Source organism: Delphinus delphis, chromosome 5, assembly GCF_949987515.2.
Source record: "Delphinus delphis chromosome 5, mDelDel1.2, whole genome shotgun sequence".
Classification (NCBI taxonomy): Eukaryota; Metazoa; Chordata; class Mammalia; order Artiodactyla; family Delphinidae; genus Delphinus; species Delphinus delphis.
Window position 1 is genome coordinate 43,415,124 of NC_082687.1, and position 21,026 is coordinate 43,436,149.

The 21,026-nt window shown below is 35.5% G+C and overlaps 1 protein-coding gene across 2 annotated transcripts in view; it reads left to right on the forward strand.

The window, feature by feature from the left end:
- The window catches only part of ANTXR2 (ANTXR cell adhesion molecule 2), a 165,678-nt gene that overhangs the window by 3,224 nt on the left and 141,428 nt on the right, over window positions 1–21,026 (forward strand). For both annotated transcript variants that reach the window (XM_060012293.1, XM_060012291.1), the window contains exons 3-7: window positions 325–396; window positions 14,875–14,956; window positions 15,448–15,555; window positions 15,689–15,757; window positions 16,544–16,624. In XM_060012293.1, coding sequence (XP_059868276.1) covers window positions 325–396; window positions 14,875–14,956; window positions 15,448–15,555; window positions 15,689–15,757; window positions 16,544–16,624 — 412 coding nt within the window. The remainder of the gene's footprint in view (window positions 1–324; window positions 397–14,874; window positions 14,957–15,447; window positions 15,556–15,688; window positions 15,758–16,543; window positions 16,625–21,026) is intronic.

A 21,026-nucleotide genomic window follows, 5' to 3' on the forward strand; every position in this document is an offset into this window, starting at 1 on the left:
TGAGATAGAACATCAAAGGAAGAAGCACTTTCTACCAAAAAATTTTCCATTGGCCTACAATTCATCTTTCTAGTTAGCCTCTACCTAAACAGTCCTATGGGTCAGGGAGGAGTGCTTGAGTGCTGAGAAGCACTGACTAAATCCAAAATGACCTATGCAGTAATGTTGAGCAGAGTTAAGTGTATCTGCTTAGGGAGTTCCATTTAAAAGAAGCCTGAACCATTCAGTGAGACTGATTTTAAATGAGACTCCCTAGCTATACATCTGTATTATATCAATATTTCTTTTAAAAATGTTTTAACTGCCTCTTTTCTTATTTTGCAGCCCTCAAATGAGATTATCTTTCATTGTGTTTTCTTCTCAAGCAACCATTATTTTGCCATTAACTGGAGACAGGTTAGTGCATTATCGTTTCACTGCAGGCTTTTAGTAGAGACTAATCTTAAAGGAATGATTGATATTTCCAAGTGGTGATTCAGGCCTCTCAGTGAAATCAAGCAAGTGCACAGACAATTTCGTTCTCTTCACTAATAGAGGGAAAAGGAAGTATGAATAATATAAAAGAGCAGGTAATCTGAAAATCGATATCATTCATATTGGCTGTGGAATGTACAATGAAACCCATATCTCTGCCTTAGTTGTGTATTTACTACCTCCCACTTTCCCCCTCTCTGTTCCCCTCTCTGTTCTACATCTTTCATGTTTAGATGTAATATATTAATCAACCAGGAATTGGAAGAATTTTAGAGAGGAGAAAGATATGGATCCATTTGGATAATCTACTAGATTGAGCAGACGTCCTGAATCTCCAGTCTTACTCTGAGGTCCACTGATGCTGAATATGTTTACCTTTATAAAGGAACTTGCTTTCATTTTTGTGTGTGTGTGTGTGTGTGTGTATGTATTTTTTTTTCCCAAACCAATATCATAGTATTTTATATGACCATTTCTGTCTCATTTGGACCCATCACTGTGGCAAGTTAGAAATAGTCTTTGACATATTTTAAAGAGTGGTTCTTTCCATAGTGGGAAGGGAGATTTTCTACTTCATTTTTATGTCTACTTCATTTAACACAAAGTATGCAAGATAGTTCTTGCTCAATTCTTGTTGAATAAATGAATGGGTTAGTGTTATTTTGAAATCAAATTTCTCCAAACTGTAGTTTTAGCAAGGGAGGCTGTTGTATCTTTTTTCACATATGTGGATTTCTGAAAAGTTTTGTCTTTAAAGTTTTTTTTTTTTTTTTTTTCCTTTAAAAATGTCAAGAGGGCTTCCCTGGTGGTGCAGTGGTTGAGAGTCTGCCTACCGATGCAGGGGACACGGGTTCGTGACCCGGTCCGGGAAGATCCCACATGCCGCGGAGCGGCTGGGCCCGTGAGCCATGGCCGCTGAGCCTGCGCGTCCGGAGCCTGTGCTCTGCAACGGGAGAGGCCACAACAGTGAGAGGCCTGCATACCGCAAAAAAAAAGGTGTCGAGAAAGCATAATATTTAAAGGAACTCAGGGAGATAACATTTAAAATTCACATAATTGATTTGGAAAATCAATCAAACTTCTAATTTCTTTGTGCTTTAAGTTTTACTTTTCCTGGACAGGAAATCTCTCTGTAGGTGGGGAGTCCATCTTATGACCTCAGTCTCCTCATTTATATTTCCTCTCATACATTTTTATGTGCATCTGGGTCTCATCAAGGGCCAGAGCAACAGTAGTCCCTAACAACCCATATACAACAGCTTTTTATACCATTGATATAACAGTCCTTGCCTTCATGAAAAGAAGTTTTCTCTATTGCCCAGCTTAATTTCCAAAGAAACAACTTTTGATTCAGCCTATCCATTAGGACAAAAAAAGAACCAAGTTAACATTTATGGAGTATGTATAGAGAAAAGGATTTAGAATAATGCCAGACACACAGTAGACTCTCAGTAATTGTCAGCTGCATACATTGTGCCAGGTTCTCTGTTAGGTGCTTTACATGTGAATCCTTCAGCACTTTGATAAAGTACAGTCACAGGTCGGCAAGATTGGTATTGCATAAACATGCATGGAAAGGGCTTAAATCATGTTCATCTCAACTAGAGATTCTTCCCTTATCATTGGTTGAATCTGATAGGGGAGAGGTTAGAATGGGATAAAGAAGCTTCTATTTCAAAAGGCAGCGTAATGTTGCACCTAAAATTTGCTGAACCCATTTACTTGCCAAATGGTCATGGACAAGTTACTTAACCTCTTTATGCCTCAGTTTTTTCCATTTATATAATGATGATGATGGTGGTGGTGATAATAATAATACCTACTTCATAAGATTGCTGTAAGAATTGAAGTCAATGAATGTGGAGAATGTAGGAGAGAGTCTGGCATATGTGTATTCAAGAGATGAGGGCTCTTATGTTGCTATTATTATTATCTGCAACTAGGGAGTATGTAGTATTTTAATGATCAGGAGGAATTATGCTTATATAAAGGGATTATTATCCTGCTTGAAAGGATTTATAATAAAATTCCAGGAGGAATTTTAATAATGCTACTTGCACTTTTTTTTTTCCCCGATATAGTTGGCTCCTCTGGTTCTTTTTAAATAGAAATAAGTTCAGTTTTAACAAATTGCACGATTTGGCACGTTGCATTACTTTGGGGTGGCAGAATGTACACTGAGAAGGCCTGGGTTAGAGCTCCAGTTTTGCTACTTACTGATTAGAGACTTGGGGTAAATCATCTACTCAATGTGTCAGTTTTTATGTTTATAAACTGCAGACATAATCTACCATGTTTTCTTAAGAGATTTGTGAGGATCAAAAATAAGACAATGCATAGAAAAGTTTTTTGTATACCACAGAACAGTCTGCCCTAAAGGATTATTTTCTAAACCTAGTTTTTCTTTTACTAATTTTATTTAATTAAATCAATGACTTTTCAAATTTCTATGGTCCTCTATATTTGGATATAATGTCACTTTTCGTCCATTATACAATTTTAAGTGTGTAGAAACCATTCACATATTTAGATGCAAGATCACTGAACAGATGTTTCCACAACTATTGGGGATCCTTGTTTCAAGAGCCTAGAAAGAGGAATTCTATGTATAAACTTTCTCGATGTCACACTAAGAGATCTGAGTGCATGGAAAATGCAAAGGTCAAATATAGCAGGTTTCACAATTTTGGTTCTATTACTTATAATTTGTCAGTACCTTGGTAAATATGAGAAGTACCTCTTTCATGTTTCTCAGAGTGTTGCTAAATATTTTCAGTAGAGATGAAGCAAGATTGGAAGACAGTAAGTCCTTACAGTAGGGCTGTGTCTTCTGTTAGGGTTTCAGCATGAATTCGGTACTATGTAAAAGCATGAATAGAATAATACACATGGCAGGAAATGATCAGTTATGCATTTTATATACTCATGATTTAAAAATATTATTATTTTGAATAATTCAATTTGAAGCACTCTCTTTTTTTCTTTTGCCCCCATGATTTTTATCTTCCATATATCTGTTAGTCCATCCACCTACCTACCTACCTACCTGCTTTGCCTGCCCTATCTGCATATGATGTATTGAGCATTGTAGACTCTGGAGGTAACACAAGGATGAATAATCTATGTGACAGTAGGGGGCTGTTTGTGTACACAAACACATACACAAACACATATAGCTCAGGGCTGTATTATAGGATCAGGTAAGAGGAAAGTGCTGACTGTTGATTCAATATGGAAATATCCAACCTCTCAATATTAGAGAATTTGAATCAGGACTAATTTTAAAGGATATTCTTAGCTATTGTGTTGGGGGTAGTGAATTATGCTTAGTTCTGCTTAATGTAATCTTAATGATGTAAAAGTGAGTTAATCAAAAACATTTAGTGAACAATTATTATGTGCTAGATATTGTGCAAAATGCTTTCCATTAACCCTTATATCAACTCCATGTAACAGATACTGTTATCTCAACTTTATAAATGAGGAAACTGAAGCTGAGAAAGGTAATGTAACTTGTCCAAAACACACAATTAATCAGTGGTGGGCAGTATATTAGCCAGAATGGTCCCTTAAAGCGTAAAGTAGATCATGCCCCTCTTGTGCTTAAGACAATCTAACGGCTTAGAATAGAAAGCACACATTTCCCAATGGCCTAAAAGCCCTACCTGCTTTGCTCACCCAAACCTCTCCTACAACATTGTATGCCATAGCTTTGTATACTGGCCCTCTTTCCATTCCCTGAACAGACCAACCTTCTCTCTGCACTAGCAGCTTTGCTCTTTGTCTGCCCCAGATCATCCCCTGACCAGCTCATGCTTGTTATTGAGGCCTCATCCCACGCATCACCTCCTTTGAGAAGCCTTGCCTCACCATCAGGTGTAAAGAAATCCTGCCTCACCTCCCTGGTAACGTCTCACAATACTCTATTTAGTTATCACTTTTTGAAATTGTTCTGTTAATCAAATTATTTTATCTCCATAACCCTAATGTAAACTGCATGAGAGCAGAGGGGTCCTCTTTGTCTTGTTTACCTTCACCCATATATCTAACACCTAGAACAGGGCTTGGCCCATAGTAGATGCTTGTAAGTATTTGTTGAATGAATGATTGAGTTGGTCTGACTCTAGAACCTGAGTTATTAGCTGCTATCATATATTTTCTCTCCTTGAGAGGTGATAAATGATGACTTATATTTGCTAATTTTCTCATTTTTGTTATAGATCAGTTACAAACATTTCCAACTCTCTTTTTGATATAATTGTCCCCAAATTGAAAAAGTCATATAATTGTTTGACCTGAGAATAATAATCAATTACTTAGGAAAAAATATTCCTTAGGCAAACTTGTGGGAAATTAAAGAGAAGTCGTTTGATTAAATTTATATGAAAATTTAAATAATATACACATTTCTATTATTTGAAAGGATTTCTTCTAATTCCTTTAAATCTGAATTAAAAATTTACTTGTGATAAAATAGTCTTTTATAAGAGTTGGTAATTTATAAATTGGTTCATTCATTTTGCAGTGAAATTTGTCAGTATCTGTAAAAGTTTAGAAGTCTGTTATCAGCAATTCTACTTTTTAGGACTATACCCTACTGAAATACTAACACCAGTGTGCAAAGATAGGTATGTGCAAAATTAAATACTGCAGCATTGTTCATTATAGTGAAAATTGTAGTAAATCTAAATGCTCGTCAATTGATGATACTATAATAAATTTAGACATAGAATGGGATACGATACAGTCATTCAAAGAATTGGAAAATCCATATATATCACCATGAAAATATATCTAAGATATACTAATTGAGAAAAGCAAGGTGCAGAATACTCTGTTAAAGATGATAAATCAAAACAACCCAAAAATTTACCTGTTTTTATGGTGTGTGTGTGTGTGTATAATAATGAATGCATGGAAAAAAGTCTGGAAGTTGAGCAACAAGTTGCTAACAACAATATTGTCTTAGCAGTGAGATTCAGGGTGGGGAGAGCCTTCATGTTTTTAATTTCCATACATCTAGGTTATTCAATTTTATTTCAATGACAATGTAATACTATTATTAAACAAATATTTAAATTAAAAAGAAATGTTATTGACTTCTGTAGCCAGAGACAGCTATTTTGGAATCAAAATGGAACTCAAGGGTTGGAAAGAGTAAGCATTAGGAATAGAGCATATTCAGCTGTTAACTTGGAGGATCCTGAAGGCTCCTTGTTAAAATGAAAACACCAGCATTGGACTTTGGGTCAGAAAGACATAGGAGCTGTATACTAGCTGTGTGACTTTGGACAAGTTATTTCACCTCTTGCTGCCCAATTCGCTTGTCTGCTAAAAGGAGCTAATCATTCCTACCATATAGAAATGTTGGGGTGATAAAATGCATGCAATGCATGAGAAGGCCTAATTGATGACTGGTTGGAAAGGAGACTGAGGTTGAAATGGGATTTGGAGGTTATCATCGTACCGCACCATCACCATCATGTGCCAGGATTCTGGCAGAAGTTTGGAGAAGTCAAGTGACTTTGCTCAAAGTGACACAGCTAGGGAGTCAGAGCCAGAATTCACACCTGGGTGTGGCTCGTGAGCGTGACTACCTAACCACTGCACTGCCTCAGACTCTCTCTGTTTCCCCCTTCTCCAGTTTTCACAATTAGTCAGAATTGTCATAATTCAAAGACATATTCATCCTCTAAGTGTATTCTGTTCTCTTACAAACCAGTGACTCAGTGAGAGGAAGTGACTCTATTGTTTTTGTTTTGATTCTATTGGGGAACTAATTATTCCTGTTTAGAAAAGTCAGTTTGGGCCACACGTTTGGTAATCCTGAGAGGTCTGGGCATGGCAGCATCTTGGATTCTGGTTGTGCGTATGTGAACAGTTACTTTCAGTGAAGTCCCATATCTGCTTAATGAGTGTGTTCTAGAAAATTAAATACATTGTTGCTTGTGCCTGGAAGACAGACCTGGCACACTGAGGTGGTAAAATGCAGAGGTTGGTTTCTCATGGCCCAGCAAGGCATTGAATGGGGACATGGAGTGTAAGCATTCAAGATACAGCAGATGTGAACTTTAGATGTGATCTGTGTACCACACTTTGGTAAGCGTAGACTAAATTGGAGAAAAAATTTTCACGAACCCAGATTGTGTGGGGCATTTTTTAAGCAGATATTTTTGAATCTAGGACTTTACCTTGGATTCATCGGTCTGGAATCTGGACCACAGAGATCTTGGCATATATTGGCTTTAGAGTGACATGTTAAATAAAGAATAAGCAAGTTTTTATATAAAGTACAAGTTACTAAGATGTAACTTGGGATGTATTAGAAATGTTTGTGTCTGGAAAAATCATCTTTTACTCTTTTGAAAACTTTAAAAAATTTTTAAGTTGAGGAGCTAGTAGGGAATAATTTTTTTTTTTTTTTTGGCAATTTGTCCTTCCTACATACGTTGTATAGCAGTATATAATGACGCAGTTAAATAGATAGCTAGGATGGGTATAGTATTTGAATGAATGAACAAATTTTCCCACATGTAATTTTTCTAATTTTGTCAGACTGATTAATATTGTGGTTTATTAATGGAAGGAGACAAAAGTAGTAGATAAATTTCATTGAGCACTTACTATGTATCAGACATTTTGCTAAATGCTTTATACATAATAGCTCAGGTAAAGTACAATGCTAAGCAGATTCTAAATCATTTCTATAGACATGAATAACATCTTGAGAACATTGTTATGTTTCATATTTTACTCAATCAACTAAGTTTTGCCTTCCAAGAGAAATTTAATTATGTTATGTAACTGACTAATTATAAAATTCTTGTGTATGCCTACATTTTGTTTGCAGTTTTGTTCATTTCAAGGACTAATATCTCTGGCTAATATTCTCTTGAGGATAAAGAACAGAATTGACCTATGATATAAATACCTATAGCATTTATGATTATGCAGTTATCTAAATTGGCATTTGATAGCGTAGCCGCATGAAGCTTTTAGCTTTTGTGATAGATTGCTCTTCTGTGACCTCCAATGAAACACAGAATACATACAACATATATGCATACATGTGTATACATGATTATATATGTAATATGTATAATATATATAATATATGTGTATGTAAGTATTTTTTATTTAAATATTTAATTTAAAAAATCTGGGTTGGGCCTATGGCTTACTAAATTTAACCAATGGAATGCAGCAGACATGAACATGAAACTGAGCCTCCAATAACAATTTGCTCACTGCTCTTCCAGTCTTTACTGTCAGTCTTCTCAAGATCATTTATCTTTTACCTTAGTCACAATTTCTATTTTGGTTATCTATTACTGCATAATAAACTACCCTAAAATTAGTGGTATAAATACAATTTATTGTTTCTCATGATATTGTGCATTGAATGCGCAGTTCTCATGCTTCACATGTTGTCAGCTGGGAAGCTGGAATGGCTAGAAGAGTTGAAATGACCTCACCCAGGTGGCTCGCAAGTTGGTGCTGGTGCTGGCTGTTGTCTAGGAGCTCAGCTAGGACTGTGGACTGGAGTCTTCATTCTCCTCCATGTGGCTTCTGCACATGGCTAGGTTGGGTTTCCTCCTCTGCATGGTGGTCTCAGGATAGTTAAAGTTTTTATATGGCAGCTAACTACCAAGGGTACAAAAAGGAAACTCCCATGCCTTATTAAGGCTTAGGCCTGGAGTTGGCACAGTAATCATAGAAAAGCACCCCAAAACTTAGTGGCTTAAACAACAATTTTGTTCTCTCTCACAATTCTGTGAGTTGATGGCTCAAATGGAAGGTTTCTCTGTCCCATATGATGTTATCTGGTGTGCTATAGTCATAGAGGGTGGTTGTTGATTCTGAAGCACACCTAGAGCTGGAATAACTTGGTTCTCCTCCATGTGACCTCTGCATGTGGCATGGACTTCTCACAGCATGATAACTGGATTCTGAAAGAGCATTCCAAGAGCAAGTATTATAAGATGAAGGAAGCAAAGTCTCTAGTTCTCTTAAGGGTTGGACTCAGCTGTCTAAGAATATCATTGTTCTATTGCCAAGCAGTAACAGGGCTGGGCCAGATTCAAAGGGATGGGATATAAATTCCATCTCTTGATGGGAGAGTGGGCACATATAGAATGGGAAGGAATTGATGGAGGTCATAGTTGGAGATTATCTACCATAGTTTATCAGGAAAGTAATAATGAAATTCCAAAGATGAATCTCTTTCAGAAATAAACAAGCCAGCTTGGAGAAAAATAAAATAAACCTTGTGTGTAACCAAAATAACAAAGTAGATTGGTAATTTTGGCACTGGTCTTTAGATTTTGGTGTAACCCATAACCTATGTCAGCAAATTTTGACTGACAGATTTTATTTACTTTTATTATTTATTATTAGCCTCTCACTCTCATTTCTCTTATTCTTTTATATAAATTAAAACTGTTTATTAGTAACATTAATACTTTCTCTTTTGTTTTTATTATTTTAATATTAACATTATTTCCTTCTTGAGTTAGTTTAGAATAGATGGGCACATTTCCTTTTACCTTTGTGATTTTGAATAGTATTATTAAATTCAAACTCTCAAAGTCTTAAGAATTAATATGTAAAAATGTGAGAATTGAAGTTTTATTCATTAGAAATGACAATTTTCCTAAAATATTTTAAAATTATGCTATAAAAGGAATACATTTTAGGATTGTTGGTACTCAACTGTTCAAGAGCAATACTGAATACTTATGCATATGATTTGGAGTTTGTATAACTTAATGTGAAGTAAAAATTCTATGTGTTTTATGAGGGACTAGTGAAGGGAAGTTCTCAAATGAGGCTCCCAACTGTGACAAGCAAAGCCGATAATTCCTACTTACATTCCCTTCTATGGGTAAGAGACAGGGGTACCGTGAATTGATATAGACAGTTAGTATTGATTATTGAACACCTAGGTGCCATTCAGTGTACCAACTATTTACATGTAATAGTCTCTTTAATTTTTATAACAACTCCACTACATAAGTACTATCAATATCCCCATTTTCAGATGGGAGAAATGCACGCCCAGAGAAGGTACTTAACTTACCAAAGTCACAAAGTTACTAAGGCTAGTAAGTGTTAGAGCTGGGAATTAAGGTGGCCAAGGCCCCATGCTTGACCTGTGGGTTGTGTTCATGGTTTGATATGTAATGAAAGAACTGAGGGTGAGCTGGCAGATGACCTTGCTCAGTCCCTGACACGTTATGTGTTAAAAGAACAATAACTAATATCTATGTGACACTCACTTTGTACCAGACACTTTATATGCATTTACTCCTTTGATTTTCACAGTAGCCCTGTGGAGTTAGTGTTGGTGTTACCTTTGCTTAACATGAAACAACTGAAGGATGCAAAGGTTAGATAATTGGCTGGAGCTCTCTGGCTCCAGAGCCTGGAGTCTTATCTATTGTGCCATCTGTTACCTCAAATCCAGCCTGCCACCATTTATAGGTTTTCTAGAAGAGCAACATAGCAGTGCAGAGGACAAACTGTAATGAAGAGGGTTTGTTTTGGGTACTATTCACTTCCTTTCTCCTGTCTATCTCCTCTAACAGCCCTTCTGTACAGGTGCCCACTACCTTCTGAATGCTCAAAGCTGCCAAATAACATTATATTATAAACATGATAGTAGGCATCTAATAAATCTCTATGGAATGAGTGAATGAAAACTCCATTGGGACAGCCATTCTTATTTACATTTTATGGCTATGGAAAGTGAACTCCAGGAAGTTAAATAAGTGCAGATGGTTACATGGTTTGTTTGTTGCAGAACCAAAGTTTCAGTTCATCTCTGATTTACTCCAATCCCTGAGTCTTCCCATCTCATTCTGTAGCTTTCCATGTAATTCCTTTCTAAGACCTTCTCCTTATTAAAACTTCAGTATAACACTTTCTTCCCTCTTTTCTCTTTTCCTTTCCCCTCCTCCTTTCTGGATCTATATCAAATATTTTCAACCCTCAGTTTACTGAGCTTGCTCGCCTTGGAATCAAGAAGAAAGTAAACTGAGTGAACAAAATCCTACTAACAGGGGAGTGATGAATATCAACGATAACCACCATAGTAGCTGCAGCTAACTCAGTACTTATTATGTGCTGTTTAATCATCACAATGACCCCATGGCGTGGGTATTTTCATCCTTATCTTATAGATGAGGAAATGAGATTAGGCTTGGAAATAATCCATGTTCTCTTTGGCTATAAACCATATCATTCCAGAAACTGTATTTTACAGTTTGAAAGATTATCCTAGTTACCCCAAAACTCCTTTGATTGAAGAACTGACTGGAAAAATAGGGAAGGAAAAGAGCATTCCAACAAAATGGAAAGGTTTTAAAATTAGATTAGATCAGAGGTTCCTAATTCTGGCTGCACATTAGAATACTATGGGGAATTTCCAAAAAATACCCTGACCCCAGCACACACCAAGTGGATTAGAATTTCTTCCATTAGAGTCCAGAAGAGATTTTTTTTAAAAGCCCTTCAGATGATCCCAGCATCCAGCTCGAGGGAGAACGACACTACATCTGTAGAGATGGGTGTAAAGGTAGCTGTGGACTAAGCATGAGTCATTCTCATATCACCGTGTAGGATCACAGCATTCACATGTGGTAGGTGCTCAGCAAATGTGTGTAGACTGATTGACTGAAACCTGGAAAGAGCTTTAAAATCTGGAAAGTTAAGATGATGCTCATTGAAAAGTTCAGGTTAAATATACAGATATATTTATAAATGTATATCTTTAGTCACAAGTAGAAGGTACTTAAAATTATGCCTTAATTGTGCTAGTTGGGCAAGTCAGAATTTTCTGCCAACCATTTTATTATGCCACTATTTATAAAATACATCTTTATTTTAGTTATGACATCATGCACACCTTCCGCAGTCCCAAGTGTTCTATGGATGGAGAAAAGCCCTTGATGTGGCACAGTGCATGGCAGTTGTGGTTTCCTTCCCTTCCCTTCTCTTGTCTACTTGTCCTGCCTCTTCCCTTTTATCTCTTCTTTTCCCTACTCAGCAGAGAAACTTGAGAAACACTAACAGAGCTGAAAGTGTTAATTTTATAGATTAAAAAAATGAGTCACTGTGTTTTTGTCTCCACCTCCCACCCCCTGCCTCATTCTCTCTTTTCAATCAACATAGTTATAAAGTCAAGAAGAGAGTTCATTAGTCCCCTGATGTTCAGCAACAACAAACAACAACTGGAAAACAGTAGTTTCATATCCTATTTTATTTGTTTAAATTCTGCCTCTTTCCAAAAAGTATTTGAAGCTACACAGAATATAATAACATTGCAGAAAATTAATAACATATAAAAAGAAAATTTAAGATCTTGGAAAAGAGGGTGTAGCAATATGATAACCATATGAACTTAGCAGAATTTTCTGAATGAGTAAGAAATTTATCATGGGGTTCCTGATAGGGCAAGAAACAGTTTACATAGCTGTAGTTAGCAGAAAGGAGGAAGTATATAGTGATCACTCAGGGGTGGCAAAGAAACTTCTGCTGTGTGACCTCATAGGGCACTTTGTGTGTCTTGAGCAGCACCCTTAACGACAGCTTCACAACAAACACCAAAGTAGTTTCGATATTGCTCTTCCTCGTAGCTGAAGACATAACCCTGAAGCCATAAGACTCAGTGAAGCTGATCTTCTAAGATGATGTTGGATTGGAGCTGATCTCCTTAACATACCCATTTTTTTTCTTCTTTTATTTTTTATCATTTTCTCCCTTGCTTTCCCTTAGAGTTTTCTTTAAGTCACAGTATAGATGGATGAGTTGTGTTTTTCACCTGCTACATAATTTTGTTTCCCCCTTAGTTTACCATTTACTAATAGAGAAATTTAGAACTTATTTTTAGTTTCTTGGGATCCTTCAAAGACCCTATCTTGTTTTGGTTTCCATTTCCCATTTGGTGACACTTGTTGATGGAGGAGAGGCTGACAGATTATGTAGTTACTCTGGAAAGTGACAGACCAGGACTCAATGTATGTTGATGTTATTGGCTATGGGCAAGGAACAATTTTCCTCTTATGACTCTGCAGCTGTAAAAGTAATGATGCAATTCAGAGCAGCTTAGAATATTATGGTGGCAGGTATGGGTACACATAGAAAAGCAAGAGGTGCTCTGCTTCCTCCGGTGAAATGAGCCAGCAGAGACCTACCTTCCCAAACACTCTGAATCCCACATTTGTCAAGTTCTTTCAGCTTAGAGTCTTCTGCTGGTGTTGTCTGGTCCTCAGAAGTAATGATGAGCTGAATCTGAACTGAATGGAGAAGGTGATTTTCACCATGCAAAATTTGTTTGCTTAAACTTGGATTTCAGTTGTCTTTTTCATTTCTCTTTTGGCAGCAAACGTTAATGCTTGAGGACATGCTGCCACTCAGTTTTGTGAAGTACCAAATATTTGGTTTTTATCTGCATTCAGACAGAATCAGTTTCAAGTTGTTTCTGTAGATATTAAAACATAAATATTTAGATAAAACAAGTTTATAAATTATGTAATTTACTCCATCATCTGTGGAATTATGAATTTTTTTCCTATGGTAGATTGAAAAATTTATTGAACACTTACTTTGTAAAAGGCATCATAATAAGTGGTTAGCGCAGAGTTAGGGGATACATTAAAAATAATAGACATGGTGATAGTCCACTGTAAACTTCCAGTCTAGTTAAGAAGTAAAAAAATTAAATTAAATTCATTAAATTATTTTTAAGTAGAATGTTTTTAAGAAACAGAATTATTCAATGTAGTAAAAGTTGAACATGAATATGTTTGCGGCACCTTAGAAAAAAGAGTACATTGAAGTTAGAGATAGGTTCAGAGTAGGTAGATTTTAAACCAAGGATTAAGAGACAATCAACATGGGTTGGTAGAGACGACTGAATTAGGAAGGAGGAAGATTAGGATTATACTTTGAAAGTTGTCTTGTGTTATCTGGAAACTTCTTGAGATGGAGAACTTGTCTGATAATAATTTTCATTACAATATTAAAATAGAATCAATAAGTTACTTTAAAAATGTGAATGTGGCTCTGGTGAATGACTCATTTATTTCAAGTATTGGAAACACAACATTGCAGATGACAGAATAATTTTTTTTTTACTATTTTTGACATTTGTTTTAATAGTGTATGATGTATACATATCATACACATATGTGTATGATATACTTATGTATGTATATACACACACAAATATATATATGTATATAAAATTTTGTATGTGACCCCAGTAAGTTCCTTGATGTTCAGATAATATACTTTTTACAGTTAATTTTTTAATCTATCATCCTCAGGAGTGTGGATGCTCTTCATGTTTTATTTAAAGCATTATACTTCAGTTTACCATATCATGACTTTTTTATTTAGAAAGATATTTTTTTTGCTTCTATTTAAAGGCTAAAATTCTGAAAATAATATCTTTCAGATCTCTCCAGATCTTTTAATTTTAAAAAGAAAATTTGACTTTGTTTTGGATTGTTTTTGCAACACTTGTATTTGTGTCTTAAGATTCTTGTGATTTATTTTCAAAGGGGTGTCTGGAATCTATATTTAAAAAACCTGAAAAATGAGTCTTTTACTTATACACACAAAACAGCTGTTAATATTGTAGTCATACTTTGTTTATACATACTCCATTGAGACAGCTAATTAGTCATGATGAGAAAGATTATTCTATGATTTTTCCTCTTTTTCATTTATATTGTCTCTGTCAAGAACCATTATCATCCATCCATTCATCCATCCAATCATTTATTCTTTCATTTGTTCATCGAATATGTATTAAGTACCTACAATATTCAAGAGAATGAGCTGGTGTCTGGATGGGTGAGAAGAAGCCACAGAAGTGACTAGATCATGAGACTTTGGGAGACAAATATAGGAAATGTTAATTTCCATAAGTAAGGGTTAAGTAACGTGCCTTAGGAATTTGCAGATAACACAAGAAGATTTCTGACTTGTAGGGGGGTGGGGTGAGTGCTGCAGAAATACTTTTTCACTTAAGTTGACCTACTCCATCCTTGTTTTTTTTGAATGCAGGAAAATGTGTATTCCTCAGCATTTAGTAAAACAAATGTGATAGAAGATATCTGTTCTCAGCTCAAAATGCCTAGAATATGCCTGGCTTTTTCAAGACATTTCCCATTGTTAGTACTTTTATTTTTTATGGTTACAATACAGATATTGTTAAATACTCATTAAAATGACAAAAAGTATGAGGAGCTATCTGCCCTCAAAGCCCATGTTCTTTCCTTTCCTTCTTACTAAAGAAACTTTAGTTGCAAAACTGCCGTGCTTTTTGAGAGGTGCTTATGATGGTCTTTCTTCATTTTTCTTTTGCTTAATTTGATATTATATTATTTTCAGAGGCAAAATCAGTGAAGGCTTGGACAATTTAAAACGTGTTAGTCCCGTAGGAGAGACATACATCCATGAAGGACTAAAGCTAGTAAGTTCTTTTACATTTATGAGTATGGGAGAGAATGTTTTCTTACTCTGTAATGAAATAAATTATAACTCTCTAGTAAAATTCAAAGACCCTATTACATGTTTATCTTAAAATTTAAAAAAAAATGCTTTTAGTTGTTCTAGGGATAAGACAGATGGAAAACATTTACCATGGTGATAAGAAAAGTTTGGTTGGCATTTTGCCTTTTATGGAATTTTCCATTTTCTCTATGGCTATATTCAGAGAACCACATTTTCTTTGTGGTTATAGTCAGCCAAGGCTAAAATCTTTATCATTTAAACCCTATACTAACTACTCTATAATGTGAATATATGTATATTTCAAATTAAAATAGTTAACACAAAATACCCTGTTTTAAAAGCCAGTTCATAATATTTTGATTTTGTCAGACTTAAAATTCAGCTTGATGGAACATGCTGGTTAAAAGTTAAGATTAACTTATGAGTTGGACAATTATTCTTCATTTTCAGGCAAATGAACAAATTGAGAAAGCAGGAGGCTTAAAAACCTCCAGTATCATAATTGCTCTGACAGATGGGAAGTTGGATGGTCTGGTGCCATCATATGCAGAGAAAGAGGTGAGTATTGAACTGAAACTGTTCTTTACACCCCAGTGTACTTTGCTGTATGTCTCTGCATGTATTAGCCTGACATTTGAATAATTCACCTCTCTGTCTTCCTCTCTCTGTCCCTCTCTCATTCTATCAACAGGCAAAAATATCCAGGTCCCTTGGGGCTAGAGTTTATTGTGTTGGTGTCCTTGACTTTGAACAAGCTCAAGTAAGTCCAGCAGATCTGCAGCCTTTAATCGAAATCACATAACTGTCTTAAGGAGAGTTTATCAGATTTTTCTCACTGATGACTTATTATGACTCAAATCAGTCATTAAAGATTTTCTATAAAAATGGCCCCATGTCTTGAGCTCTGGGTTAATAATGTCTGAATTTGACAGGCTTCATTACCTAAGCAAGCTGAAGACAAAGCTCTAATTTTCTTGAACATTTATTCCATTTGAAGGAACTAATATTGGAAAAGCTGTCGGGTTAAAACAATATGCATACTCCTCTTCTTTAACTCAACTGACAAGATTATCATGACAAGTCTTGTTCAAATGTTTTAGTTTGAAAACTCAACTCAGGAGTTCAGGGATTTGGGAAGTCTGTGTAGGAGAAATCTTTAATAATTTTCCCTAAAGAACCAATTTTTTTTCATGAATCTTTGAGGGTTTATGATTAAATTTATTTCCCACTCACAAAATGATTTTACATTTAAATATTTGGTTGAGTGTGACTGAGGCTCCTGTGTCTCATGACATTTACAGCTAGTAGAACTCTGAGCTGTTTGGAAATTGAAACTTGATGCCAGTGTAAAGGGGCTGTGCCTGATCTCAGTTTATTTTTTTGTGATGCATTTAGAGTAACACTAGTCCCATCACCTTCAGTTCCTGACAGTGAATTAATCCTCTGGTGTAATTTTTCAGGTGAATGTAATTGACATGTAATGAAGTGTATAAAATGTTGTATGTCTCAACCACCTCTCAATTAAAATGTCCTCCTTTTTCTAAAGCTCGAAAGAATTGCTGATTCTAAGGAACAAGTTTTCCCTGTCAAAGGTGGATTTCAAGCTCTTAAAGGAATAATTAATTCTGTGAGTATTTCTCTGGGGTCAGGAAAGGCTCGTAATTTTAGATATATTTTAAACTATAGGAAGTAATCTTGATATACAGTTCAGTGGGTCATTATCTTGAAGAAAGAAGTTAAGAAGGAAGTTTGTTGGGTATTGCAAATGCAGGGAAATTGTAAAAGATCTGGATTTTGTTTGTTAAGTGAGATTTGGTATTAATTCTTGCAAATTGAGCTCTGTGAGCCTGGGTTTGTGATTTCAAGTTTAAGATTTTCATAAGCAGTCTCAGAGCACGCTTTGAGCATGGAGTTCCTCACTGTCTTGATATCTTGAAAGTTTTATGGGCTTTATAGAAGAGTAAAATAAAAATTTGGATTGGAATGTGTGATTGCTTCCTCCTCCAAATATGGTATTTCTTAGCTATCAGTCAGGCAACTCGAACGGGTGGCAGAGTATTTGACTGCGATTGTTGTTCTTTCCATTTTAATGATTAATAGTTTCACTGGAGCTCATAATATTTCTGTTTGGAATTCAGTTGAGCTGCCTCTGGTGATCATTAGAATCCGGGCCATCCTAAACAGGGTATGGGGAAGTGGAGTGATGAAATGCAAAGCAAAACTCTTGGGCTTTCACAGCTGAGGTTTATGTTTCGTTTTACTGCCTTTTGCTAGAAGCACCAGGAGCAGTTGCTATTAAATATTTATGATATTTTGGTAAACAACATCCTAAAATAGAAGTATTAGAATTATTAGAATTAAAAACCTAGAATTAGAATATATTCTCTAAGCCAAAGCTTTTTCTTTAATCTTTGGGTATTTCTTGAAGGAAAAAAAATCTCAGGTTTTTTCTGATATTTGGTTCTGGAATTTAAAATTTGTTTTTAAAAATCATGTTTTTCAGAAACTGAGATTTATTGAATTTGCTTTTGGTAGTATGTAGGCTTTTTTCCTCTTAATAAATGGATCTTTTCAGGAAAAATATACAATTTGATTCTAAAACATATCAGTACGACTAGTGGACAGGCCAAATATAAGTGCAGAATGGAACAGAGATTCAATTATTTTAGGAGTTTACGTATGTGTTTAGTTTCAGGAAAAAAATTCAATGTAAAAAAGTAATAAATACTTTTGTAGGTGGATTCAAGGTACATACTCTACAACTGTGATTTGTTTTACAATATAGGAAAATGTATTGACAATGCAAAAGGGAGGATAATTTGACCCTGTAAAAAACAAATCAGTGTATTGTATTTTAAATAGAATTTTATTGTACTTGGGAATTTGTAATTATTTTTATATTTATACTGGGAAGGAGAAAAGACCTCTGTAGGTTTTCCCCTTTGCAATTTTTTTTTCTCTATATAAAAGGATTAATTCAAAATTCTCCAGGTGACTAACTGGCTTTTGAAAACTCTCTTTTTGTGGGTTATGACTACAAATATCTCCTTCAAAGAATTAGTAGTTGACTACTGGAGGAGATAAAGTTGTTATTGTTTTATTATATTTATTTGTTCAATTTCACTTTTTAAATTTGTATAAGAAAAATTTAGAATGGAATTTCGAACTACAGTGTTTCTCGCCTGAAGTTCTTGATGGACTTTAGCTCAAGTATGTTATGTCGAAAGATTTAGCATGAACTTAGACAAATTTGCGTTATTTTAGCTACACATTATGAACAAAGCCTCTTGAATTTCATCTTGAGGGGGCTGATGGGTATAGCTATCATCTCATTATAGTTAAACTGCAGCTATTTTGTCACAAAAGGAGTTGTAAGTGATCCTGAGCGAAGCCAGACTCTGGGGAAACCCTAGCAGTAACTTGGGAGAGTAGGCAGGTAGACAAATGGAGCATTACAATCAAAGTTGATCTCACTAATGGTTGAGATTTCTATCAACATGATAATAGCTTGGGATTTCTGCCCACTTTGTAGAAATTTAAGGCACTAAATCAAGCACTTTATCTCTCTTCAAGGCAGAGATTGTACCACCTCTGGTAATAGACAAAAGCTGTACTTCTGCCTCAAATTTGAATTACCCTTTATATTTACAAAGTACCATCATATCTTTAAAAATTATATATGGTATTTAAACACATATAGTGTATTTCAGGGTAAGAGCTGAGAGAAGAGAATCTCTCTCTGTTCTTTATGGTTTACCAAACTAATGGGTAACATGGTACTGTGGAATGTATTTACACAAAGCTAAGCAAATGGAAGAAATCAGAAAATTTAAATCTTTCAGATGTTTGGTACTCTGAAGGCAAAATATTTGCTAAATTGATTGATAATTTATTTTTCTTGCTAGAAGTTATTTAAATACATCTGGCCTTATTGTCAGTGCATTAATTTCCCTGAAGTTAATCTTTAATTGAGAAAAAGTGATAAATGGTTTTCTTGTTTTCTTTGTCCTCCCTTCCCCTGCCCACTAAAATCCAGTGACCTAGATGGTCTGGTCCCCTTATTGTAAAAGACATCATATTTTGTTAAGGCATAGTTTGTTTAGAATCAACTTTTTAATCAGCAAGGATAAGAGTTTAATTTTGGAGCCTTTCTTCATTATAGTTTTTTGGAAAAAGAAGAAACACTATAGTAGTTCTAACTTTTATAACTTCAAAACAAGGGACTGTAAAAGGCCTTTGTTATGAACATATTAACAACTTAATACCTTTTCTAAAATTTATTTGATTCGGAAAATCATTTTAATGCTCTATTTTAATTTGGAGGGAAATGTATCATTTCAAAATTTTTAGATTTCTATCCCAGCAAACATGATACGTACATAACATTTTTTGTACTGTTGGTTTAACCTCTACTCTTAATTAGCATATATGAGGGTTTAGAATTCATTATCTCAAGGAGGTACTGGTGAAAACCTTTTCCTCTTTTTTACCCTCCTTTTCCTGTTGTATAATGTATTCTTTCATTTCCTCATTTATTGAGCTCTTACTATGTTAGGGCATGGTATTAAGCTTGGGAGAGGGGACACAAACTTATATAAGACAAATTCTTTATTCTAAAGAGGCTGGAAAATGACGATTCGAGGTTTGGAATATGGTGGCGCCCTGCGAGAATTACAAAGTGTGGGAATTTGGAAAAGGGAAATTTCAGTGAGTCACCCTATGTGATAAAAAGGAATCCTGTCATGCAGTTTGTGTTAAAATACCAATATGGCTAGAGTAACGTTGGCAGAGAGGTGGAATGAGTTTGGTTATATGAAGTCATGGGAGGCTTTTTGTGGTGGGATCTGAACTGTGCTCTGACAATTGGAGTAGATTTAATTAGAAACAAGGAACACAGAACTTCAGAAACAGCCTGGGCTGAATGGCTAAGGCACAGGAGGGTTTGGCTTGGATGGTGGAATGATGTGGGGGATAAACATTGGTAGGTAGGTTGGATCCAGATTATGGAGACCCTCAAATGTTTGAGTGGTGAAATGGCTCTTTTTGCATAAGTAGTCGAGGAACCATGGAAGATTAATTTAGAGCATGAAATTTATAACAGTGAAAGTTTAGGTGGAATATGCTTATGGTAATGTATGGGATGATTTGAAAGATGAAAAGCTGTGTTATGTCTCTTTCAATAGTGCTTGTGAAACATGGTGAAAGGAAACCTAACATAGTGAAGACGATATGAGATGGGAAAATACGAAGACCTGAGTGTGGGTCCCAACTCTGCCACTGCCTAGCCATGTGACCTTGTGTACCTCCTATAGTGTAATCTCTCTGAGTTTTACAATTCTCATCAGTCAAATGAGGATAATGATATCTATATCAGTGAATCGTTTTGTGAATTAAATAAGATAATGATTAAGAATGATCTAACTCAGAGGGGCTGACTTTAAAACATGTGGTAGGAAACTAGGAATGGCTGGAAGCTAGGACCATGTAGGATGGGATTATTGATCCTTCTGTAGGGTAGTCCACTGAGAGAGATGGCCAACATTCTACATGATCAATGACTTAGATCTAAAGAGGGGTGGTATTGATATGTGCAAGGATCAGATCTAGCAAATGGGTCGTAACAACAAGGATTTCTAGATGGTGTAGCTGCGCAAAGTCAAGTATCTGGCTGTGCCCTAGTTCCGAATTCTCAGGGCATAGGTCTAGGACCCAGCCAACAACTGGAAAAGAAGATTCAGAATTCCCATGGCAAAAGCTATGTAGAATTTCAGAATCCTCCATTCAGAAAAAAGAGCCACAATTCTTGTGGGGGAACTTGTGGTGCTAATTAGTGATTCAAAGTAGAAATGTTACTTTGTTAAGGGGAAACCACAGGCCCAATGGACTATAGTTCCTTAGGGCTAATTTCAGGCACTGGGATTCTGGGTCTTTCACAATAAAACTAGGTCAAGGACTGCAAGGGAAGCAATTAATAAATTCTCTGCTCTGGTCAGAATTATGTCAGGAACAGGGTGGGGCTGAACCTCTAG